At 46.4% G+C, this 22,051-nt stretch overlaps 1 protein-coding gene across 6 annotated transcripts in view; it reads left to right on the top strand.

Annotated features, from left to right (window-relative positions):
* HIPK2 (homeodomain interacting protein kinase 2) overlaps positions 1–22,051 on the top strand; it is a 140,016-nt gene that overhangs the window by 24,565 nt on the left and 93,400 nt on the right. For all 6 annotated transcript variants that reach the window (XM_071798167.1, XM_071798179.1, XM_065840206.2 and 3 more), the window contains exon 2: positions 18,087–19,185. In XM_071798167.1, the coding sequence (XP_071654268.1) occupies positions 18,087–19,185 (1,099 nt within the window). The remainder of the gene's footprint in view (positions 1–18,086; positions 19,186–22,051) is intronic.

Here is a 22,051-nt window from a genome sequence, read left to right on the forward strand (position 1 = left end):
CAAAGATTGCCAGGAGCTATGAGATGCAAGAGAGTTGTAGACATACACTGACTCTAAAGGGTTACAGTTCAGCAGAGGAACATACTTGCTGAGCTGTACAAGTTGAGGAAACTTGCTCCTTCTCTGCCTACATTATGAGTCAAACCAGGATGCATATTTTCTGCAAATCCCTAAACCCTAAAGCCCGTGCACAAGAGCCTCTTCTTAACGTGTTTTTCATAATTGATGTTTGGCTATTTCACAGTTGCTTTTCCCCATGGAGTTTCTCTCAAAAATGTCTTATACTTCTCTTTAATTTTGACGGCACATGGCAAGTTTATATTTCAGAAAAAATATTCAAGCATAATTTTTTGTAAAGCTAGGATGCCATTAGGGTGCGTTGGGGAGGGGACTGCTTATTATTTGTGTTGTCCCCTGAGAAGCTGATAACTGAAGTCCTACCAATATTTCCTCTTCTTCTGCATGTGAATTTTCAGAAAGATTTGTCAAGGCAGACACTGGTCTGCTGGCACAGGCTGGTTATTTGAGTTGTTCGAGCATTAGATAATTGTGTTTTAGCAAAATGATAGTTTCTCTTTCTATTTCTTTTTTTTTTTCTTTTGCTTTTAATAGCAGATGCCTTTCACATTCCCTGCTGTTGACTCCTCCAAAAGGAGGCTTGTATCTGGCAGCTTTGAGTGTGTAACTCTGAGCTGAGGTCCCTCAGCCTGCTTGAAACCCTGGAGAAGAAGCTGGGGTAGAAGTTGGGGTCCTGCTCCAGCCCTGTGAGGGAGAAATGGGGGGGTTGCAGTCCCTTGGTCTTGCTTCATGCAGCGTGTGCCTGCATGTTTGTTGGGGGAAGCCACTGCTGTAGGCATCTCTGTTCACCTCCAGGTTGTACCTATGCTCAGTGTGGATCACCACCACTGTCCCATCTCCCATAACCCTAGCGAGGGAAACACAGAGTTGCTCAGGAGCAAGGATTTTGGAAAAAAGGGGGCTGTTACCACAGGAGGGGCTCATCTCCTCTGAAAGGTGGTGTTGAGTCCCACTAGTGAAGGGCTTGGTCAGGGCCCACCTGGGAACCCACTGCGTTGCATCAGTCTGTTACCCCAACCTCTGGTGTTTCACACCCAAACTGGAGGGTGTTGACTTTGTCACAATCCGCTACTTTTTAAATGACCCCTACTAAGTGGGGAGAAGTGTCTAACCCATGATGTGCCTTCACCCTCCCTCCCGCTCCCCTCCGCAGAGCTCCTGGGGTGCCGCAGCATGAAGCTGTCCTGGGCAGCAGAAGGGGAGGTAGTGGAGATAACGTGCCCCTCCAAAGATCTGGTACGTGTTAGGAGATGGGATGCGTTACTCCATTTCTGACCTCTGAAAATGACCTCATTTTCATTTTTGACCTCATGAAAACCTACTCTTTGCCCCTGCGCCTGCCATCCAACCCTGTTCTGAGTTAGAGCACATAAGGCTGGGTAGGTGGGATCATCTTTCCAAAAAAGAGTATGAGGCAGCGCCAGCACTTGTTTTAATTTATTCCTGCTCCTGGGTGTAATTATAACCTCTGGGTAAGGTGCAAAGGTGGAAGGGGATGTGACTGAATGGGGTTAAGTTTTTTTTCTTCAAATTGCATTAATACGTGACTTATATGAAAAACAACCACCCTCACACAAGACTGCAAGCAGTGTTTGCAGGCTGCCTGTGGATTTATGAAGCGTTTGGAAACACGCTGTACATTATTTCCTGAGACCTGTTTCTTTACATAGCAATGGTGTTTGCTTATTCTGTGACAAGGATGAGACATGAAGGTATTACAAAACAAAATTTTAAAAAGCATAGAAAATGTTTCTTTCAAAAGCTTGTAAGGGCCCTGTTTCTTAGCAGAACGTAAACAAAATAACAAACTTTTCAATATGTAGTTGAGACTTTGAGAAAACGGTATTTATCATGTATTTATTTATACTTTGAGAAAACTCTATTATATATTTAGATATACTTGTTTTTTAAAAAGTACCCTCTTTTCTGCGAAGTCTGTTTAGACCAAGGCAATATCTTTGTTTTCGGAGCTCATCTGCTCCCGCTGCTCCTTTTCCATCTGAAATCACAATACTTGGTGTGTGACATCACCGTTGGCTGCCGTGACAACGTGGTGTCACAAAGAGGAGTTTTCACTCCAGGTGGAGAATGCACAGCAGCAGCAGCAGCAGACAGTCTCTACTGAGAGCAGAGAGCATGTTTGCCTGTGCATATTGCTAGTCATGAAGAACAAAGCGAAGCGAAAATCCGCAAGAAAATCCAGAAGAAGAAAACGCATGGAGTGCCTGTGTAGGTCTTGTGAGAGTGTGCAGCTTCTGGGGTGGGCATGGGTGCTGGAGACTCTACCTGCTGCGGGATTTCTTTTGGAATCGGTTAACAGCAGGTCAAATACTTAACTGGTACAAAATTACTTAGTTTTAGTAAAGAAAGAGGGAGAGAGAGGAGTTTAATTTGGATTCAAATATGACTTGGATACCGGAACTGTATCCACAAGTTTTGTGGGGTTTTTTGCCCCCCCCCCCCTTTTTTTTCCTACACGAATCCCCTTGGAGGAGACAAGGGAAGATGACTAATGCCCTGATCCTGCTAGCGCTTACACATGTGGTTAGCTTTCAATGCATGAGTTGTCCTGCTGTAGTCAGTTAAGACAATTCATGTGCTTAAACTCAGACACAGGCCCACGTGCTTGTAGCATGAGGGTCTAGCCAGCTGCCCTAGGGGAACAGTTAAATAAAGAATTTATAGAATATTTTCTAATGCAGACACTGTCTTGACCTGGAGGAGCTGAAGTCTCTGTCCTGAATCCTCAAGGAAAAGCAAACAAACTGGCCTTGCGCCTTTCCCTTTTGCTTTTGTCTGCCTGATTCATCTCTTGGGTCACAGGCTTGCAGTTGCTGGTGAGAAGGTGAGGCATGTCTGCGAGTCTTTGAAGGACTGTGGCTTAAGAGGTGACACAGTGAGATTATGAAAGAGCAAGGGGGAAAACAGAACTGTAAGATGGTCGATGTCCACGTTGACCATATTGCAGTGATACAAGTGAAAAATATCTGTGCATGCATAGACATCCTATAGATAGATCTAACTAGACATCCAAAGTCTAGTTATTAGCCACTGGTCCATTCATTGGTTGCCTTGAAGAACAGCGTGTCCTGGGGGCCCACAAGTATGGATGGAACAGTCATCTTGTATGCAGTCCAAAGGCTACCCTGGAGGGCAGGGGCAGCATGGAGACCCCTCATCATCACTTGGAGCATTATTTCCATGCTTCAGTCTCATGACTGCACCAAAGACTCCAGGAGGACCATGAGTAGGAAAAGGCATTGCTGTTTCTCCAACGTAGCTTCTCTGCTGGTGTGAGAGGGCAGCACATCTAGCTGGCTACGCGCTCTTGGAGATGTGTTTTCCAAAAGACCCTGAGCAACCTCTGCAGTCACAGCCCTCGGTGGCTGAAGAGCAGCCTTCGCTATTAAGTGTTTTCTCTCACTTCCAGCATCCCAGGCAACCCAGGTATCTGCTTGGTTGGGGTCCACGTTCCCAGCAAGAAGAGCCTGAGTGTTACTCCTGCTTTCCCCTGGCTCCCCACTACAGCCGTGTAGGAACATTTCTGAAGTGTCTCATGTCAAGAGGCTATATATTTTTCATGCAAGCCCTGTAGCATAGATGTATTGGCAGCCTCAGGAGAGTGGCCACTTACCTACATCTGTGTTTTAGGACGTCCTAGGATTTTTTGTTTGTTTGTTTGTTTGTTGCTTTTTAGCAGGGCTGTGCATGCTGTATTGCTGTTGTGGCAATCTGTGTGATTCATGTCTTGCACAGCCCAACAGGTTTATTGCAGCTGGTGTGTGCGGAGCTGCACGCTGTGGTTGCCGCATTGCTTGTGGTTGGTACCAGGGAAGCTGAGGGTGCTGGTGCTGGGCTGTGAGCAACTGCCAGGACCCAGAGGGTGCTGTGTGTGGGAGGGCCACTCAAGCAAGCTGCTTCTGTTGGCTTTGGGAAGTGGAGAGGATGTGAAAACACTTGCTTGGGCTTTATATTTTAGAAGATTCCTCCAGGAATAGCATGTTTCTTGGAGCAGGCAGAGCAGAGAGCGGGAGGGTCAATTTTGGGATCTACTGGTGCTGCCAGGATCCAGTTTCATGTTTATTTTCTGCCCTGCAGAGCGTGGAGTAAGTTATCATTTCATTTTAACAGCTCAGAGTCTCTACCACCGAGCCTTTGAAAGAGCAGATGTCCAGTTACACCTGCTTCTGTTTGACACTTGTCTTCCCTAAGGTTCAAACATTACGACTGGCTTGTTGGGTCCTTCGTTCACTGATGCTCATCTGAACATCTCAGCACTTCTCTTTTTCTTTTTTCTTTTTTTCTTTCTTTTCTTTTTTTCCTTTTTTAAAAATTTTATTTCTATTTGTTTGGTGGGTTTTTTGTTTGGTTGTTTTTTTTTTTCTGGTAAAGGAATGTGCAGAGGGCTGGGAGCAAAGTCACAGCAAGGAAGATGCATCGCAGCCCTGCTGAAACCCAGGGATGAGCTGGAGGGAAGGACCAAGACAAAACAGGCGTGGTGTCACTAGTTGGCAGATTTACAGCACTTTTGTGAACACCTGTTTGGTGCTATCGCGCGTGCAACCCCTTGGTGCCTTCGTCGGTGCTTGGGGTGGGTCGAGGAGTGTGGTCGGGAGCCTCAAGCCAGCATGTTTTTCTGGGTGAGCCACAGAGGGACCTGCACTGTTGATCTGTCCCCATAAGCAGCTGCTGCTTTGGAGTCCCCAGGCTGCTGGCTCGGTGGTGGCTTGTGGCAGGTGGTTTGCAGGGCGAGCTTTGTGGAAACGGGTTTCCCGGAGGCGGGGTGCAATGCGACCCAGCCATTGCAAGTCCGTGTTGCTCTTCCATAACAGCACAAGGAGAACAGGATTTTATCCTAGAGATCTACTGATTGTTCATTTTGCTGTAGAGCTGCAACTCTCTTTTACTTGTCTCTTTTGTGAATATTTCCATAATATTTCATATTCAGACTTTCTGTGGCCCTCAGGGGTTTTATCACGCAGCTACATCTTCTCTGTTTTTGCCAGGTTTCTGTAAAGGGGGACAGAGGTCAAGGTGAGCTCTGTGTTGCGGGTCACTGATTTTGTATGTCCTGGTATAAATACATCTGTTTTAAACTTCAAGCCTAACGTTTATAGGACTGAGGGCCCACTTAGCACTTTTAGCCTGTTCAGATGTGTCAGTGATGTGCCTGATGGTGTGTGCTGATTGACAGCATGTTCGGGAGGGCTGGGCAGCCGGTCAGGATGAGCATCATTTGGTCAGTGCCCAAATGCAAGGTTGTGGTGCACTAAGTGATGTATGGGGCAAGGAAGCTTACCCTGCATCTGCTTACAGCATGCCCAGCTCCTCAGGACAGGTCTAAGAGTTGCCCACTGTCCAGAATTCACTTGCTAAACTTTTGTAATCACCATAAAAAACCTGTTGAGTAAGTACATTTTCTGTGCCCAAAAGCAATTGCCCCAGCTCCTTCTGTTCTGAAGATAATAGACATAAAAATGAAATATGGACCTGTGTTCTTAAAAGGTCATAGTTATTTGGTCCTGAGGGAGATTCGTATTGAAACAAGTTTTGTTAAGAGTTGATGATAATCTAAAGAACTGTAATGAATTAGCTCCTTGGTTCGTAAAAGCTGGAAAATTGACTAGAAATTGCCTGTGATGTGGAAGACAGAGGTGGCCTTTTCTGAGATTAGGAATTCTCTTTTTCTTGATGTGACTGGGATGGAGAAACTGAATGGAGAAGGGCGTTGTGTCAGATGCAGAACGAGTGGTCAGTGCTTATTTTGCATTGTACTAGTTTCATTTAAAGCCTTCTTCTGTCTGGCTTAAAATAATGGCTCGTAGTAGCAGTGGTCCCCATCCCTGGCTGCCTAATGCATGGCTGGTTGCTAGGAGGACTGCTGTCATCCACATTTTAGTTGTGGATGTGATGACCAATTTTGCATCGCTTTCCAGGCTTTGGATGGATGACTCAGCTGGTCCTCTGGTGACTCATTTCAGTCTCCCATGAGCACAGGAAGGGCTAAAGAGGGAAGCGTGGCTATTTTCAGATACGAAAAATGACCAAACTCAAGGACTATGTCCACAAAGGAGTAATGGAAACATCGAAAGAACTGGGTATTTATATAGGGTGTAAACTTGCCCCTTCCCACTGAAATTCTTTCCCCAGTTACTGTACTTTTGCTGAATCTAGTTTCCAGTCTCTTCTTATTCTTCATCCATATGAGTATTGGAAAGCTCTCTGTGAGTTTGAGTGCATCAAGTCTGATGAAAGTTCACAGGATTTTTGGTACTGAATTCCCGTAGCTGGTTTTGCTTTTGTTTTTCTGGCAGTTCCCCTCTCATCATTTACTAGGATTCTCACAGTCACCCTACCAACAACCAAAACCCCACCCCATGCCATTTTTTCCACAGTCATTCCTGTGTTAGACAAAGCTGAGATGACCAAGATTCTCCCAGACCTGTTGAAAGCTCTTGTGACTGACCACAAGATGTTACTAATTTTTTTTTTCCCCTGGATCCTGCAGAAACAGCACTGTATTTGCTTTCTGTGAGAAAATCATATAGAACTAACTTTCCCAGAAACTCTGCTTTCCCTGTGACTCAGTTTGGCCAGACTTCCTTTTCATCATTAGTCGAAACCCGTAGGTGTGACTGTGGACAGCTTGGCTGCAGTGTCACCAGTACATTAATGATTCTGAACTCATCATCCCATTGCATCTAGGCTGAATCCTCTAATTTCCTTGCTGTAGGAAAAGGAAAAAGTCAAGTATTCTGGGTTGAAAGGGCATGGCTGCAAAACAGCTGTAGTAGTGCCAAAAAGGTGGTTACGGAAGAGACGAGATAAGTGAATAGCGACATGTCGGTTCACAGATGTAGGATCACAGAATCACAGAATGGTTGGGGTTGGAAGGGACCCCTGGAGATCATCCAGTCCAACCCACCTGCTAAAGCAGGTTCACCCAGAGCAGATCACACAGGAAGGTGTCCAGGTGGGTTTTGAATGTCTCCAGAGAAGGAGACTCCACAACCTCTCTGGGCAGCCTGTTCCAGTGCTCTGGCACCCTCAAAATAAAGAAGTTTCTCATATTCAGATGGAGCCTCTGTGCGATCTGCTCTAGATGAACCTGCTTTAGCAGGTGGGTTGAACTAGGTGATCTCCAGAGGACACTTCCAACCCCAACCATTCTGTGTTCTCTGCCTAAAGCCTGCTTTTGAAGCTCCATCCCCCTTTCTAGCCCATCACAGTGGCAGAATGCCTCAGGCTGCACTGCAGAAGGCATTTGGCATGTATTGTACTGGATCTTCAGGCTCAGCTTTGCTCCTCTTCTGTCGTGCTCTAGTCTTGCCAGTGCAAGAAGCCCAGCAGCTATGACATTAAGCACTGTAGAGCTGAGTAAATAAATATGTCAATAAATAATCATATCCTGCACAAAAGAGAAACCTGGGGGAGAGACTGATGATAGCCAGGGAGTTCTGCTGATACAGGTGGAGGTTTTTACTGTTTTCTTTCTCTTAATGACTTATCTTCCTCTGATTTCTTTTCTCTTAGAGCTTTGAGGGGGAGTAGGCAGTAATTGGTGTCCCTGAGCTTCTTCATCACACACAAGGGCTTTATATCCTTCTTCCTCAAGTAGATATCCTTTCCTGAGCTCCTGGATGTTTACTCTTCAAGACTCTGAAATCCCTCATGTAGTTTATCCCCGTACCTAAATTAGGTTTTCTTTCTGTATTAACAAGAGCTTCCTGCATCACCTAGGCTGTCCTTCCTTGGCCAAACAGGCTTCTTCTCTGCATACTGAACTGGCCTCTGTCCTATTAGACCTTGCTTAAAAAGAAAATTGCTGTGAAGACAGCAGGAGATCTGGCGGGTACCACCAGCCCCCGGCCCCAACATCCAGCCAGCAGTGGGGCAGGGACGTGTCTGGAAGTACTTCTGTGGGGTTGCATGGGGCAGCATCACTCATTTCTTTCCTTGTCTTCTCGGGTCATCCTCTGGCTGTGCCTGAGCATGATCATGTGCATAACCATGGCAGAGGTCAGTACAACTTTAAATACAGCAAAGCAAACCTCTGGAATTTTCAAGGCATCGCAGTCACCGGGGTTCCCAAGGTTACACCCATTAACACACCATGTTCTCATGGAGACTGCTGCAGCTCCCTCTCATGTGGTCTTCTACGAGCTACTCACCACTTGAAGGAGGAAGGATGGAGAGATACAGTTAAGTGGCACTTTTCTACAGGGTTACTCTTCTCAGGCGCAGCCTGTGAATTAAAGAGTTTTTTTGGGGGGAGAAATGAGTCCACACCCAAGCCCTACACCCTGTATCTCCACAGTGGTCTTTTGTTTGGGCCAGGTGGCACAGCCCTGCTATGCCTGTTCTGGTCCGAACTCATGGCCTCAGCCGTTTCATGTCATACATTTCTGGGTTTATAGTCTTACTTTGGAAAGCAAATCAAAAGCCATGAGTGACAGCAAAAAAGGGTTTCTGACTGGTCATCGCTTTGGGCATATTTTTCTGGCCCTAAGTGACAAGGAACATAAAGTCTGGAAGACAGGGTGAAAAATTCATGTTCAAGATGTGTTTCCTTGAGGAAATTAAGGGCTTTTCTCTGGGGGGGGGGGTGTGTGTGTGCCTACGTGAGGACAGGTTATTTACAGAATTGTTTTAACTACGTGAAGTGCAGGTCAGGCGATTAGCCTGCAGTATCCTTTCTCTTCATTTCCCGAAACACCCTGTAGCCCTTGGTGTATGAGAGTGCTGTAAATCTTGTGTTTGGTCATTCTTATTTCAAAGGGAGATGTTGCTGCAGAAGCGAGCAGGCGTAGCTAACCCTGGCTTTGGGATAGCTGGGAAGTCACCACATCAGTCTGTCTCAATTTTCTGCTTTGGGAGAGCCCCGTGCCCAGCTTCCCCACCTTTCTCCGTGCAGCTTCGTCTTCCCTTGCAGCCCAGATCCTGTGTATTTTGTCCAGATTTCACCAGAGGATTATTTCTCTCCAACAGGTCTGTATCCTGATGGAAATGAAATGGAGGGACTTTGCAAGCAGGCAAACTGACCTTTTCAGCCCAGCTAGCACTTGATCTGAGTTTCAGATTTCGTAAACAAAGCAAGGGCTGAATGTCATGCAATGGCCGCTTTGCAAATGAAACACTTAGGAAAAAATCCTGTGGGAGTGAGAGGTTCAGCTTGAGACTCCAGCAAGCCTTGCCCATGTCCTGCCGTCACAAGTAGGGTTGCTTCTACGGACTGAGGTGTGCGAGGTGCCAGCCATTCCCTGTGGTTTCACCACACTTGGGCCAGTTGGAGTCACTGACATTACAAAGCTAATACTTACAGGTGGGAAGTCATCCAGGTGGGGAGGCAGACCTGGTGGAATAAGCCAGAATTTCCTTTCCTCTAGGCAGCTGTGAGAAGTCACAAGTGTGCCAGTGCTGTGTGGGTGATGGGGCCACAGCCAGGGCAGCAGAGGGAAACACTGATTCATTTTGGTCCCTTTTTCAGAGGCCCTGGCACCCTCTTCCAGGAACTAAGATCACAAAGGGCCAGGTAAGGGCACCTGGTGAAGTCTGTAGGACCTGAGGTCAGGAGCTGAGGAGGTCCTCTGTGTCCCCTGTAAGATGGTGATACTGTTGTCAACCCTGTTTGGAAGATGAAAACTGAAGTGACCCAGCTGAGTGACTTGATGCACTCTGCCTGGAAAGCAGAGCCATGCCGAGATGCTTCTTTTTTTCAGTTCTGCTTTCAGGATGCAACTCTCAGCAAGTAACAATTAGAGATAGAGCTTGTGGGAACCCAGAGGCTCTTGCATTATAGATGTTTGGAGTTAACTATAGGGACCCACACATGTGCTAAACTGGACTACAAGGCAGGCCCTGGCCAGTTTCATATTTACTGTTCAGGCTATCTGGTATAACTCTCCAAATGGAACTTTGGGTGCTGTGGAAATGCCGTGGTTAACGTTTGTTCCACTTTCACTCCATGGAGGATATATGATGGGTGGGGGAGAGGTGGCCGGAATACAAATGCTGTTGCCAGGCAGTCCTGCATGGCACATTGATCTGAGTACCTGCTCTCAGCCTCCCTCCGCTTCAGAATGGGGAAGCCACAAAATGTTCCCTGGTAGCTTGCTCTTCCCACTCCTCTGGCCATACCCAGCACCTCAGGAGCTCATTTAAGGACAATATTATACAAACCTCAGTGTGTCATGCCTCCTTTTGAGTGGTGCTGCGAGTGTTACCACGATTTCCAGCTCTTTGAGGAGATGTGGTACTGCTCATGGCCCCACAGCAGCAACCCCAGCCGAGCACCTGACAAGAACCTCAGCTCTGCTGAACCCCTCTCCAAGACCCTTGGGAGCACTGAGATTTTGGTTGTAAAACTTGTTCCTGACTTCTTCAACAACCACTTTTCTAAAACATCTTCAGACTCTGCAAAGGTTCCTTTGTACTCTCATGCAGACCCTTCAGATGCTGACGTTGCCCCTGCCTTTATCATTCATTGCCTCATTTTGCTCTTGAGACTCCAGAAGTCATCGCAGAAGCTGATGGCTTTCACTCCCTGACTCAGGAGGACTCTTGTTCAGTGAGATATGCCCAGCAGGGGTATCCATCTGTCTTCTTAAGCCACCGAGACCTACTACAGGCAGATTGGACTCCTGGGTTTCTTACATTATGTCTGGAGACCACTTTGACATCTTAGTAGGGTGTATCAGTGTCATCTCGTGATTTCTTTGGAGGTGACAGTCTTCCTGTCAGTTTTGACAGGTATGCTGAAGGGGGTTTATTTACTGGGGTCTGGCTCTGTTTTGTCAGGGCTGTAACCCAGCAAATGTATTTACTTGCTGCCTTCATTTGCTTTCCACTCAAGTGATGCTGAGGTGATCTGGAGAGAAGTTGTTTTGCACTATCCCAACTGTGCTGGGTTTTCCCCAGGAAGATATCAAAGGGTTGTCTTCCAGTTCAGGGGAGCACAGACTTGACTGCTGGACCTTCTCACACCAAGATCTAGAAATTAGTGTCAGGTCCAGTGTCTGCAGCATCTGCAGGGAGGTAGTGGGACAGCCTCTGGTGAGGTAGATTTTAACCTGTGTTCTCAGGTGTTGCATCGTTAATTAACTATAATGTGAAACATAAACTAGTCACATGATTCACTGAGGAGATCCGTAATATCTCTTGTCATTACTGCGATTCATTATAGTGGGAGATGGAGGTGACCCCGAAAGAATTCGTCACTGAACTGTAATTAAGGGTTTAAATAAGTGTATATATTTGTCCCCGAGATTTTGCTTCACATGCCTAAAACCAGGAATATGTCAGAGGAGCCCACAGCTTGTTACTTAGGCTTGTGAGCACATGAACCCACATCAAAAGGATGAATAAGAATGGCGATGTTTCTAGATTACAAAAGATACCTAATAGTAGGGCGTTGTGGCTCTGTAGTGGATATGGAAGAGTGGAGTTTTGTAGTGATGAGATGTGAAATTGTGGTCACTGAGCACTGAAGGAAATGCTTGATATTTCAGGGACTCGACTCCTTTGTCTATAGAGACAAAATAAAATAAAAGACAGCAGAGATGGTTCAAAGGGAGATCTGTGGCTGGTGATGCCTTGTATTCACTAATTCACAAGAGTTTGGTGTTTCAGATGATTAGCATGCTTATTTAAGTGCTTGCCCACAATCCAAATGCAGCTCACGTGACATTGTCTAGTGACCCACCAGATGTGATGAGCGTGGGTGGATGGGGCTGGAGCAGCCTGTATGTTTCCAGGCTCCGGTGCAGCATCTGGCCCAGGGTGGTGCTGCCTCGTTTGGTCTGTGCAGGACACACCAGGGCTCTGGGCAGTCCATTTCCCATCGAGCTGCTCCTGACAGCTCTTGCCTGGGGTGGCAGGACGCTTCCAGCAGCACTGGGTGCAGCGGGGACAGCGCTGTCCATCTCACAGTCTCCACATGTAGCCCTGGGAAAAGAGATACTGCCCCTACAGAGACTGTTCACCAGAGAGCACCCACCACCCCCAACACTGGAGATGTCCTGCAGTGGGTGTGTGCCGTCTCACCAGCCTTCAGCCTGCGTCGGTGCGTGGACACTGAGCTCTGTGGCACTTCCCATACCACCTCTCCCAGCACCTCCTGTGCCCATGGGCAGGTGCAATGGGGCTGAAGGCTCAGGGAAGGTCTTCCCAGTATTTTTCTGGCTGTGTCCTCCTCCCCCTGGTCAACTGAGGTGGCTTTCAGTACCCAGCAGGGAAGTTGCCCCAGATTTAAGGAGTTAAAAGGAATGAAGATGGTTTGGTGTAGGAGATAGCAGTATCCTGAGCCACATGCCAGAATAACCTGCTCAGGGCATCACAGGGAACAGCTGCCCCATGCCCAGGAGTACTAACTGAAGTCCTGGTTGCTAACTTTTGTCCTATCTATAAAGGAAAGTTGTGGTGTGGAGTGTGAAATAGTAAGCAGGATTGCATTGCTGATGTTATAAATTCAGGAGAGGGACGTGTAAGAGGGCAGTCGGGGTGACAGGGGAATATAGGGTGTGAAGGTGATTGTGATCAGAGCTCCTGGCCATCACACTGCAGTGGGAGATAGGCTTCTTGGGGGTGTGTGGGGTAAAAGGATGCTTGGCTTTGTTTGGTCAGTTTTGATTATGGCTACTCCGTGCATTGGAAAGTCTTACGTTTTCATCTGGCCAGGGGATGTGGATCAAACACAGCAGGTTAAAGCCATGTGAAGCCAGGTCTGGAACACTGCAGGGAACAAGCTGTGTCACATCTATAAGAACTGTTTTCATGCTGCATAAGCATTTAGGAAAGCACTAATTAGGACTATACAGTTTTACTAGCAGGACAGGAAAAGCAGAGCAGGAGGGCAGGGAGATTTTCACCTGGAACGAAGGCTCCCTTGACATCTTCTGCTCACCAGGAACAGGAAGGAGCTGAGGTTATTGAGGTCTGAACTCTACTTTGAGGTTGTCTCCAAACATTCAAGAGCATAGGGGAAGGAATTTGTGTAGCCTCCAGGGACATAAACTTTAAGGAGGTTCCAAGAGCACAGTGGTAGTGGGGACAGAGCCTCCAAAGAGGCCACACAGAGGCCGATGTGAGGAAGAGTGCTGTGCTTGAGACACACATCTATTATGAAGGTGCAATACATCAGCCATACTTAGCAGATCCCATTTTCATTGCCACCTTAACCTGGTCATGCATATGAGTTTGCAGGCTTGCGCCTCTCTGGGGAGAACTGGAAGATATTTATTTCAGGAGTGTCTTGCGTCCATCATTTATATGCTGAACACACGCCATGTGCTTTCGACGGCATTTTTCAAGCAGGCACTGTCGTTCTGGTGGCAGTCAGCAAGCAGCCGCTGGTTACAGTGCACTGGCAGCTCTGCAGGTACTGCAGAAGGTCTTACTGCCTACTTAATACAGGGCAGGGGCTTGGTCTCTTGCCACCATAGAGGCCAGGTTTATAAATCAGCAGTAAGTGCTAGGAGTAAAGCAGAGGAAAACATCAGTGACTTTCAAACTGTTCCTTCCATAGTCCCCAAAGTGTATTTTTTGCCCTTTGGGGTGACGTGGGTGGATAGGGAGCTTTGCCTCATTTGCTTTCCTGAAACCTGCTGGAAGTACAAGTGAGGCGGCTGCGTGATTTGTGTATGCATGCAGAAGAGGGCCATCTGAATTGTAAATAGCACCTGCTAAATGATTATTAAGTGAAAGCTGACGTGGGAGGAGTTCTCAGGAAAAAAAAAAAAAAGTCAAGTCTTTTAATAAAAGTCATTTGGACTGTTTTGACATTGTCCCCTGGCTGCACACCACATACTTCAGCTCATGTGGATGCTACGAGGAGTTACATGGGTCGTATCAAGGACAGGGGAGGCCCCATTAAATCCAGTTACTGTCAATTGTGTGAGAGCTTTAAATGGCTACACTAAAACTCATTATTAGAGAAGGGAACTATCAATTTTATTTAATGCATAGTGCCCAAGCTTGATTCTGCTCCCAGCCCAGAGACTCGCTGTGTGCAGGGGTGATATAAAAATTAGTCCTGCACTCTTCAGGGCTTGTATTTAGCTGTTGCAGAGTCCTGACTGCAGCCCGGCTGGCTAACTAGGGCTGCAGGAGGCTGCCTCGCACCCCCGCCAAGGCAGGGACCCAGCCTGAGCCCGGGACAGTTCAGTCCATATCACCGCTTGCCTTCATGCAGAAAAAGCTTTTCCCAGCACAGGTGGGGCTGCTGAGCCAGGCTTTGGGCAAGCAGGTATGCTCAGTAGGCATGGCTGCTCATCCTGACCATCCTCACCCTCTCTGCTGCTGTCAGAGGGCAAAAAGGAGAGGAACCAGGGGCCAGCCTCAGGCTGTCACACGCAAAATGTGGCAGGGTGTCTGATAGGACCTTACTGGGTCAAAGGGAGGTAGCAAGAGACACCCAGCCTTGCACAAGAGGTTTCTTGGCAGGCCTGAGTTGAAGATGACTCCAGGAGCGAGGATGCTCCTGCCCCAGAGACGGCTCTGGGGGATGCTCGGGGGGCATCACTGTCACAGGGCCTGGCTGGCCTGGATCGCCGCATTACTGACAGCTTGTTTCTGTTCATGGACTTCGTGGCAAGCCGTTCTTGGCCTACGTAATCAAAAGGCTGAGGTTGTAAATCATATTACAGGCTCTAATGAGGAATTTGATCCCTGCAACAAACCATCCAACTTCTATTCACATTAATTACTATTTCTGCTATTGTCATGAAGTAAAGATGCGTTTTTTACACAATTTGATAGTGTCTTCAGGAAATTTAGAATTTAGGACTGTGTTTTTCTCACATTAGCTGCACAGGCAAATTTGCAATAAAAACATCTTCGCTGCAGAAGCCTTCTTTTCCCATCACCAAGCTGTCGATCAGCCTGTAATTTCTTGGTACTGGACTATACCGAAGAGGTGGCCAAGTTATTCTCCTTACAATGTGTGCCCCTAAAACCTGAAATGTGAAAAAATAATTTTGGATGGAAGGAAGAACATTTCATATATTTTTTTAAGGGGAAAAAATATTTCTCCTGCAATGAGATTTAACCTCTCAGGAGAGTAGAAGTGAGAGCAGAGAAGTCCAAAGTCCTCCCTGTAGCTGCAAGACAGACCTGCTTCCTCCATCCCCTTCATTTTTGGGCTAGCAGGGTGCGTCAGTGTTTGTCCCAGGTTCCTGTCCCCCTGCTGAGGCTGCCAGCAGTGTTGCAGGGACAGCAAGGGGCTCGTTGTTGATGTGGAAACCAGTCCCTAACAACAGCTCATTTCACCAAGGGGCACAGGCGGCCGTCTGACGTTGACAACGTTGAGTGACTGCTGACCTTGTTTTTAGCGTCAGCTGATACCAACTGGAGCCTTGCCAGTTTGCACCAGTTGAAAGTCTGTCTCTTAATGGTGGTGATTATCCTGATTTTTACAGTGGCACTGAGAAAGTTGAAGCTGCTGCGCTTCACATCCCTGACTTTAATTTGGGGTGTCTGAGTTTTCTGGTGTTACCTTGAGAGAAGCGTGTGAGAAGAACCTCTCTCCTTCTTCTGTGTCAATCTTTTTTTCTGGCTTTATTTTGTATGAAGAGATATTGCTCAAGCACGCCGTGGAATAAAAGCCATAAAGCTATAAATTACACCTCTGCTAGGTCCACAATATGTTACCAATTACGTCTGCTTTATTATTCATGTCCAGGGGGAAAACATACATCAAACCCACCCCACTCTCCAGGCAGGTCGGTACTGTACTGGAAGGAACACCGTGACTCTTCTTTATCAGTGGAAAAACAAACAGAGTTTTGGTTTGCTCACATACGATATTTGTGCCCAGGATGCCAAGTTGAGTAATGTTACTGCGGTTCTCTGAGCTCACTGTGTGCTACACGGTACAGCATTCGTGGCAGCATCATTGCTCCATGGAGGAGAGGGGACAGAAAACACTTAGAGGGGGAGGGAGCTTGGGGGTCCTGAGGACCTAGTGTCAGGGACCTTGGAGGTTGCTGCCAAGGAGATTGGTGGGGGGAAGTTACTCCAAATTGCAGCAAATGGCATCAGAAATCACATTCAAGCCAGGGGCCATGTCTGCAAAGGAGGACACACTGTGGTTTGCAGGGCTTTGTTGCTAGAGTGGGGTTAGTGGGGTTTTGTGTTTCATGTTCCAGCAGTGTGGTGGTTTCCCCATGTGTCCTGATAAGGGTTTTCTTCTGCATCTGCCCTGTCTTCAGAAGTTCATCACTGCGGGAGGGATTAAGGTGGGGGTGTTGAAGCAAGCCGGAGTGATTGTTTTGCTCTAGCTGTGTACAATGGTTTTGGGCTCATCACAGTGCCCCACTCCCGAGTAGTTCCTGGGCTTTGGGCTGCTGGGAATGTTGGATGTGTTTAGGTGTGTTTGCTTGACCGTGCATTGGAAGCATGGAATAACGTTCCTTTTTTAAGGTATGAGTGTATGTATTTATGTATGCACATGTGTGAGTGTATGTCTACACATGAGCTCCAGAAATCTTCTGAAGAGCCACATGACTAGTGGAGAATGAGTTTCTTTTAGGAGGGGGAGCCGAGTGTTAAATACTCTCAGGTCTCCCCTTGAAGAAGTCATCATGTGCACTGCAGAGTTTGTTGTGGTTTTGTCACTGAAGCATTCGTGCAGCTTTTAACTTTTTAAAGTTGAAAACAAGTCAAGGTTATGTTTTTGCTTAATAATTCAGCAACGGTGCCAGCTCAGCATATTGTCTTTTTCTTCCCTAGTCATTCTGGTTTATTAAAAAGAAACACTGACGACAGGCAGAAGAGTGAAGGAGGCTGTGCCTTTCTGCTTTAACTCCTGCCGGGTGCTGACTGCTTCCCCAGGAATTGCCATAGATTTGTGCTGTTCACAATACCTTTGCCCCAGTGGTGCCATCTCTACCCTGGGGAGGGGAAGCTGGCAGCAAGTCAGGACTTAGATGTCCACTTCTCAGTGGACTTTTTTTTTTTCACTGGAGTGTGTTCTGATTCAATGGAATATTACTCAGTAAGTCTGTCTCAGTCATACTTTATTTTCACTTTGGTTATGAGGTTGCGTGTTTCTTTTTCTGTTTGTTTGGTAGGGTGGTTTTTTTTATTAAAGATGTAGAAGGCCATTAACTCTTCTAGAACCAAAGAAGCTTACAGTACAACACGTTTTTTCTTTTCTTAAAAATTAAAGTTATATTATGACCTAGTTCTGCCACATGCTAATGTGTGCATTGTTTCATTAACAATGCCATTCATTTCCAGGGGATCTGCTTTCCGGTAGTGGTATTGTCACTGTGAGTAAGGATAGATGAACACAGTTCTATAAATCTGGGAGAACTGAGAGCACAGAGTGAAGCTCATGTTAAGTAACTCCCATCTCCAGTGTCCCTGAGCACAGACCAGCATTGTGCACGATACCCACACGCAGACTTGGCAAGTAACCTGAAACATCAGCTGCTGCTTCTGTCCTGGCTCTGCAACTTGTCCGCGCATCTCCATTTTGTCATCATGGTCTATCATCTCCAGGGCCTATCTTGGCTCTCTGCAGGCCAGAAGCTACACAGTGGTTTTATGGGAATAAACAGAGGACTTAAATCAGATCCACCAAACTGTTTAGTATAGGATGAGCCTGAGGATTTCAGATTTGGCCTCCACAGGCAGAATACTTTGCAGTATTTGACATCGGTTCTTCCTGAGAGCTAGATATATTCCTGGAGACAATGGGAATAAGAGTCTCTTTAGGCAGAGGAGGTAAAAATAACATTTACATTCCTGTTATTAAAAATGAGAAGAGGGAGAGCAAGAGAGCAGGAGTCGTTGTTGTTAGTATAGTTCAATCAGGGGTAATGATTTATTTTAGAGCATAATATTTTATTTGTGTTGAGTACATATTTCTGGCAGAACTTGGGTTTTGTGTGTGTGCGTGTGCTGTATCTGATGTCTGTATCCCAGTTTCCCTTCCTGCCACGGAACAAATGAAAAAAGCTGTGGAGGGCATCTTGACACCCTGGTTTCACTCTGATGTTGTATTGCAGGTATGGCCTCGCATGTGCAAGTTTTCTCTCCTCACACCCTTCAGTCAAGTGCCTTCTGTAGCGTGAAGAAACTGAAAGTGGAGCCGAGTTCGAACTGGGATATGACTGGGTACGGCACACACAGCAAAGTCTACAGCCAGAGCAAGAACGTGCAGTCCTCCCAAGCAGCCGCCGCAGCAGCCGTCAACGCCTCCCTCCAGATCCCCAACCCCAGCATCCCGTACGAACAGACCATCATCTTCCCAGCAAGCACGGGGCACATCGTGGTGACATCCGCCAACAGCACCTCTGGTGTGGTTGCAGTGTCTGGGCAAACACTGGGCGGGCCACACAACCTGATGCGTCGCAGCACTGTGAGCCTTCTGGACACCTACCAAAAATGTGGACTTAAGCGCAAGAGTGAGGAGATCGAGAACACGAGCAGCGTGCAGATCATTGAAGAGCATCCGCCAATGATTCAGAACAATGCCAGTGGGGCCACTGTAGCCACTGCCACCACCTCCACGGCCACCTCCAAAAACAGTGGCTCCAACAGCGAAGGGGATTACCAGCTGGTGCAACATGAGGTGCTCTGTTCCATGACCAACACGTACGAAGTGTTAGAGTTTCTTGGCCGTGGAACCTTCGGACAAGTAGTCAAATGCTGGAAGCGTGGCACTAATGAGATTGTGGCTATCAAGATCCTAAAAAACCATCCTTCCTATGCCCGGCAAGGCCAGATCGAAGTGAGCATCCTGGCTCGGCTGAGCACAGAAAGTGCGGATGACTACAACTTTGTCCGTGCATATGAGTGCTTCCAGCACAAGAATCACACGTGCTTGGTGTTTGAAATGTTGGAGCAGAACCTCTATGATTTCCTAAAACAAAACAAATTCAGTCCCTTGCCCCTTAAGTACATTCGACCAATTCTCCAGCAGGTAGCAACTGCCCTAATGAAGCTGAAAAGCCTGGGACTGATTCATGCTGATCTCAAACCAGAGAACATCATGTTGGTAGACCCATCCCGACAGCCATATAGGGTCAAGGTCATAGACTTCGGTTCAGCTAGCCACGTGTCTAAAGCTGTGTGTTCTACCTACCTTCAATCCAGATATTACAGGTAAGAGGCTGGGCTTATGGCATATTATGGGGATAAATGTTTTACCTATGGGGATTTTCCTACATTCCTGTAAATGAATGAGAGTCATCCCTTAATCCTAAACTGGGATGGCTCTTTGAATGGCTGTTGGTGATAGAAAAAATTGTATTCTTACCTCTCGGAGTTTACTTGCATTGAAAACCATTGTAAATTTGTAAATAACCATAAACTGTTGTAAAAACAGAGTTTGCCTGTTACAATTCAGAAACCCTTTCAATTCTGTCCATATTTCATTCTCTCTGGGACCACTTCCAGAAGAGGGGATGGATCTAGAGAGTTCACATTTCCTTTCCAGGTCAATGCAAGTAGGTTCTTGGTTTCAGAAAAACCTTAACCTAAACAATCCATATTTCAGCTGCGCCTTCCAGTTTTTATTCATATATGAAACCAGAGACTTTACAAGAATAAGGTTGGCCTGCAGGAAAACTCTGTGGATGCAGAAGATGCGTTGTTTAGGAGTAGTTTTCACGCAGGCTGTGGAGCTTGCTAAAGTCAATGAGAGTATTCCGGTTGGCTCCTGTTGGCTCTGCTCCAAGTGAACGGGCAACTTGGCCAGGCTGGAAACACTTTTCTCCGTGTGGGAAGTTAGCGGTAGGAATGAATGAGTATTGTCAGTTAATTAGTGTTGGACTGAGGACCTGCCATGAACTGTCTATTCCCACTCAGAGTGCTTTTAACTACAGGTGTGTGATGTGCTAGGATGGAGTTCTAACCTCTATGTGTGTGTGCACAAGGCCAAATGTATGAACCAGCTATGTCCCTCTTCAGTCTGTTGAACAGTTTCAGCAAAGCAACCTATTCCTACAACATCCCTGGATGGGCATCCTCTCCCTCTGTCTTGACTCCAAGACACAGAGTTGCTCTGTAGATACTCTCCTCAGACCCTCTCTTTGGTACCAGTGAGCTTGATTCAACATCCCAGGAACCAAGAAAAGCAATTCCACTGCTACCTCAGGGGTGGGGGAAATAGCAGGGGCAGGGGGGAAGGGAATTTGCTTTTAGATGACAGCTGAATTTAGGAATGTTCAGGCCATGTTTTTGTTGTTGTAATACTGTGAAACAGGGGTGAAGAGGGAAAATGTGATCCTTCTTTATGACTGATTTAATGAAAATCAGTCCTGGCAGCATCCACAGCTCATCAGATGGATTACAGAAAAGCAGGGTAACTGCTCTGTTTGTAAATAGGAAAGAAATCTGGCTTATATGTGGGGAGGACTGGGGAGAAAAAAACCAACATGAGTTGTTAACAGGCCATTTTCGTACTTCATAAATATCACAGTGGCAAAGAATACCTGAGTTCTGAGCTTGGGAAGAGTTAATTTCCACAGGAACAGGAACTTTGACAGTGTAGCACTGCAGCAGCTGATTTTTATCTACTTGTCCTTTGCTCTGAAGGAGGCCAGAAAAAAATCTCCAACCTGAGTTTATACCTCAGAAGAGGCTTATTAAATGAAATATTCTACCTGATGACAGTCCCATCCTCCAGGAGAGACATGTTTCTGTAGTAAATATGCAAAAGCTTTTAGGGTTGCAATTACCTGACAGACTAGAAGAAAAAAAAAAGGAGATAATACAGGCATTTTGTTGTTGAGTTATCTGTGATTCTGCATTAGCAGCCTAGGTCCCTAGCTGAAAGACAGAAGGGGCAGCCAAAATGAAATATGTGACAGAAAGCAGAAATTAAAGAGAAAAATGGTTCATTCTCAGCGACAAACAAGGAATATTTCTGTGGCAGTCTCTGGGGAGGAAAAGGCTTGATAAAATTTGCTTTTTGTATTTTAATGTTATTCCTGCCCGGTCTGAGTTTGCAGTTTGTTAGATAATAAGTTCTGTCTGTCTAATTCCTGCCTTGTTTTCCATGGCTGAATTGATGGGAGGAGGGGAAAAGGGGCAGCAGCTCACCAGGAAAAGAAGAAAAAAAGAGAGAAAAAGAAAAATCTCGTTGGGTTGAATAACATCAGCAGGGGGGTGCTGATGAAGCTAAATTCAAGTCATGAGGAAAAATTTATATTCTTCTTCATTTTCTGATGGGGAAAAATACAGCACAGAGTAAAGACCCATTCCACTCCAAAGAGAAGGAACTTTCATGCTAGGGGAAACACAGGGCTTTATAAAGATTTCATGTGTCTTCCATTTAATTTACACTTGTTTTGCTTGCTGGAGTATAAAAGACAAGGGGATGACTTCAAGAAATGGCACATTGAAGCTGAACGTGAAGGAAAAGCTTCCTCAGAGTAAAACCTCTCAGACTCTAAGCAGGCATGCCAAAGAAGTGACAGAAGCCCTGCACCCCATGCATTTAAGGAAAGATGAGGCAGAGCCCTGGGGAATATAATGTAGAGGTCGGCTCTCAGCTGGAGGTTTTTTATCACAGGCTTTTGGGAGCAAATTCCCAGATTGTCCCCATATTTTATTAACAACTTGCCTTTTTTTTTGGTTGTTGTTTAACACTACACTCAAGAATGTGATGGCCAAATCCTTTCAAATGAGGAAAGTTGTGTGGTACCCTGGCCATTCTCAGGGCAGTGTAAGGCCTTTCCTCTTGTTTTAAATGATAGGCCTATTTTCTTCTCCTGGAGGTGGAAGACAAAAGTGTCTTTAAACAAACTCCATGCTCTTTCTTGACACAAATCCACATAACTATGTGCTGCCACGTGTAGTGTGCTCTGAAGACAAAACGGATCCCTCAGCACAGTTTTTTGTGAAAGGAACAGTGGGCAGACTTGGTACTGAGCTTCTGGTGCAACTCGGGGGCCTCTCCAGGCACCCCAACATCAGCAACATTTCTGTCCCAGCAGGGATATTTCTGTCAGGCTCAGGCAGTGCT

The sequence above is a fragment of the Patagioenas fasciata genome, chromosome 1 (genome assembly GCF_037038585.1).
Source record: "Patagioenas fasciata isolate bPatFas1 chromosome 1, bPatFas1.hap1, whole genome shotgun sequence".
Taxonomy (NCBI): Eukaryota; Metazoa; Chordata; class Aves; order Columbiformes; family Columbidae; genus Patagioenas; species Patagioenas fasciata.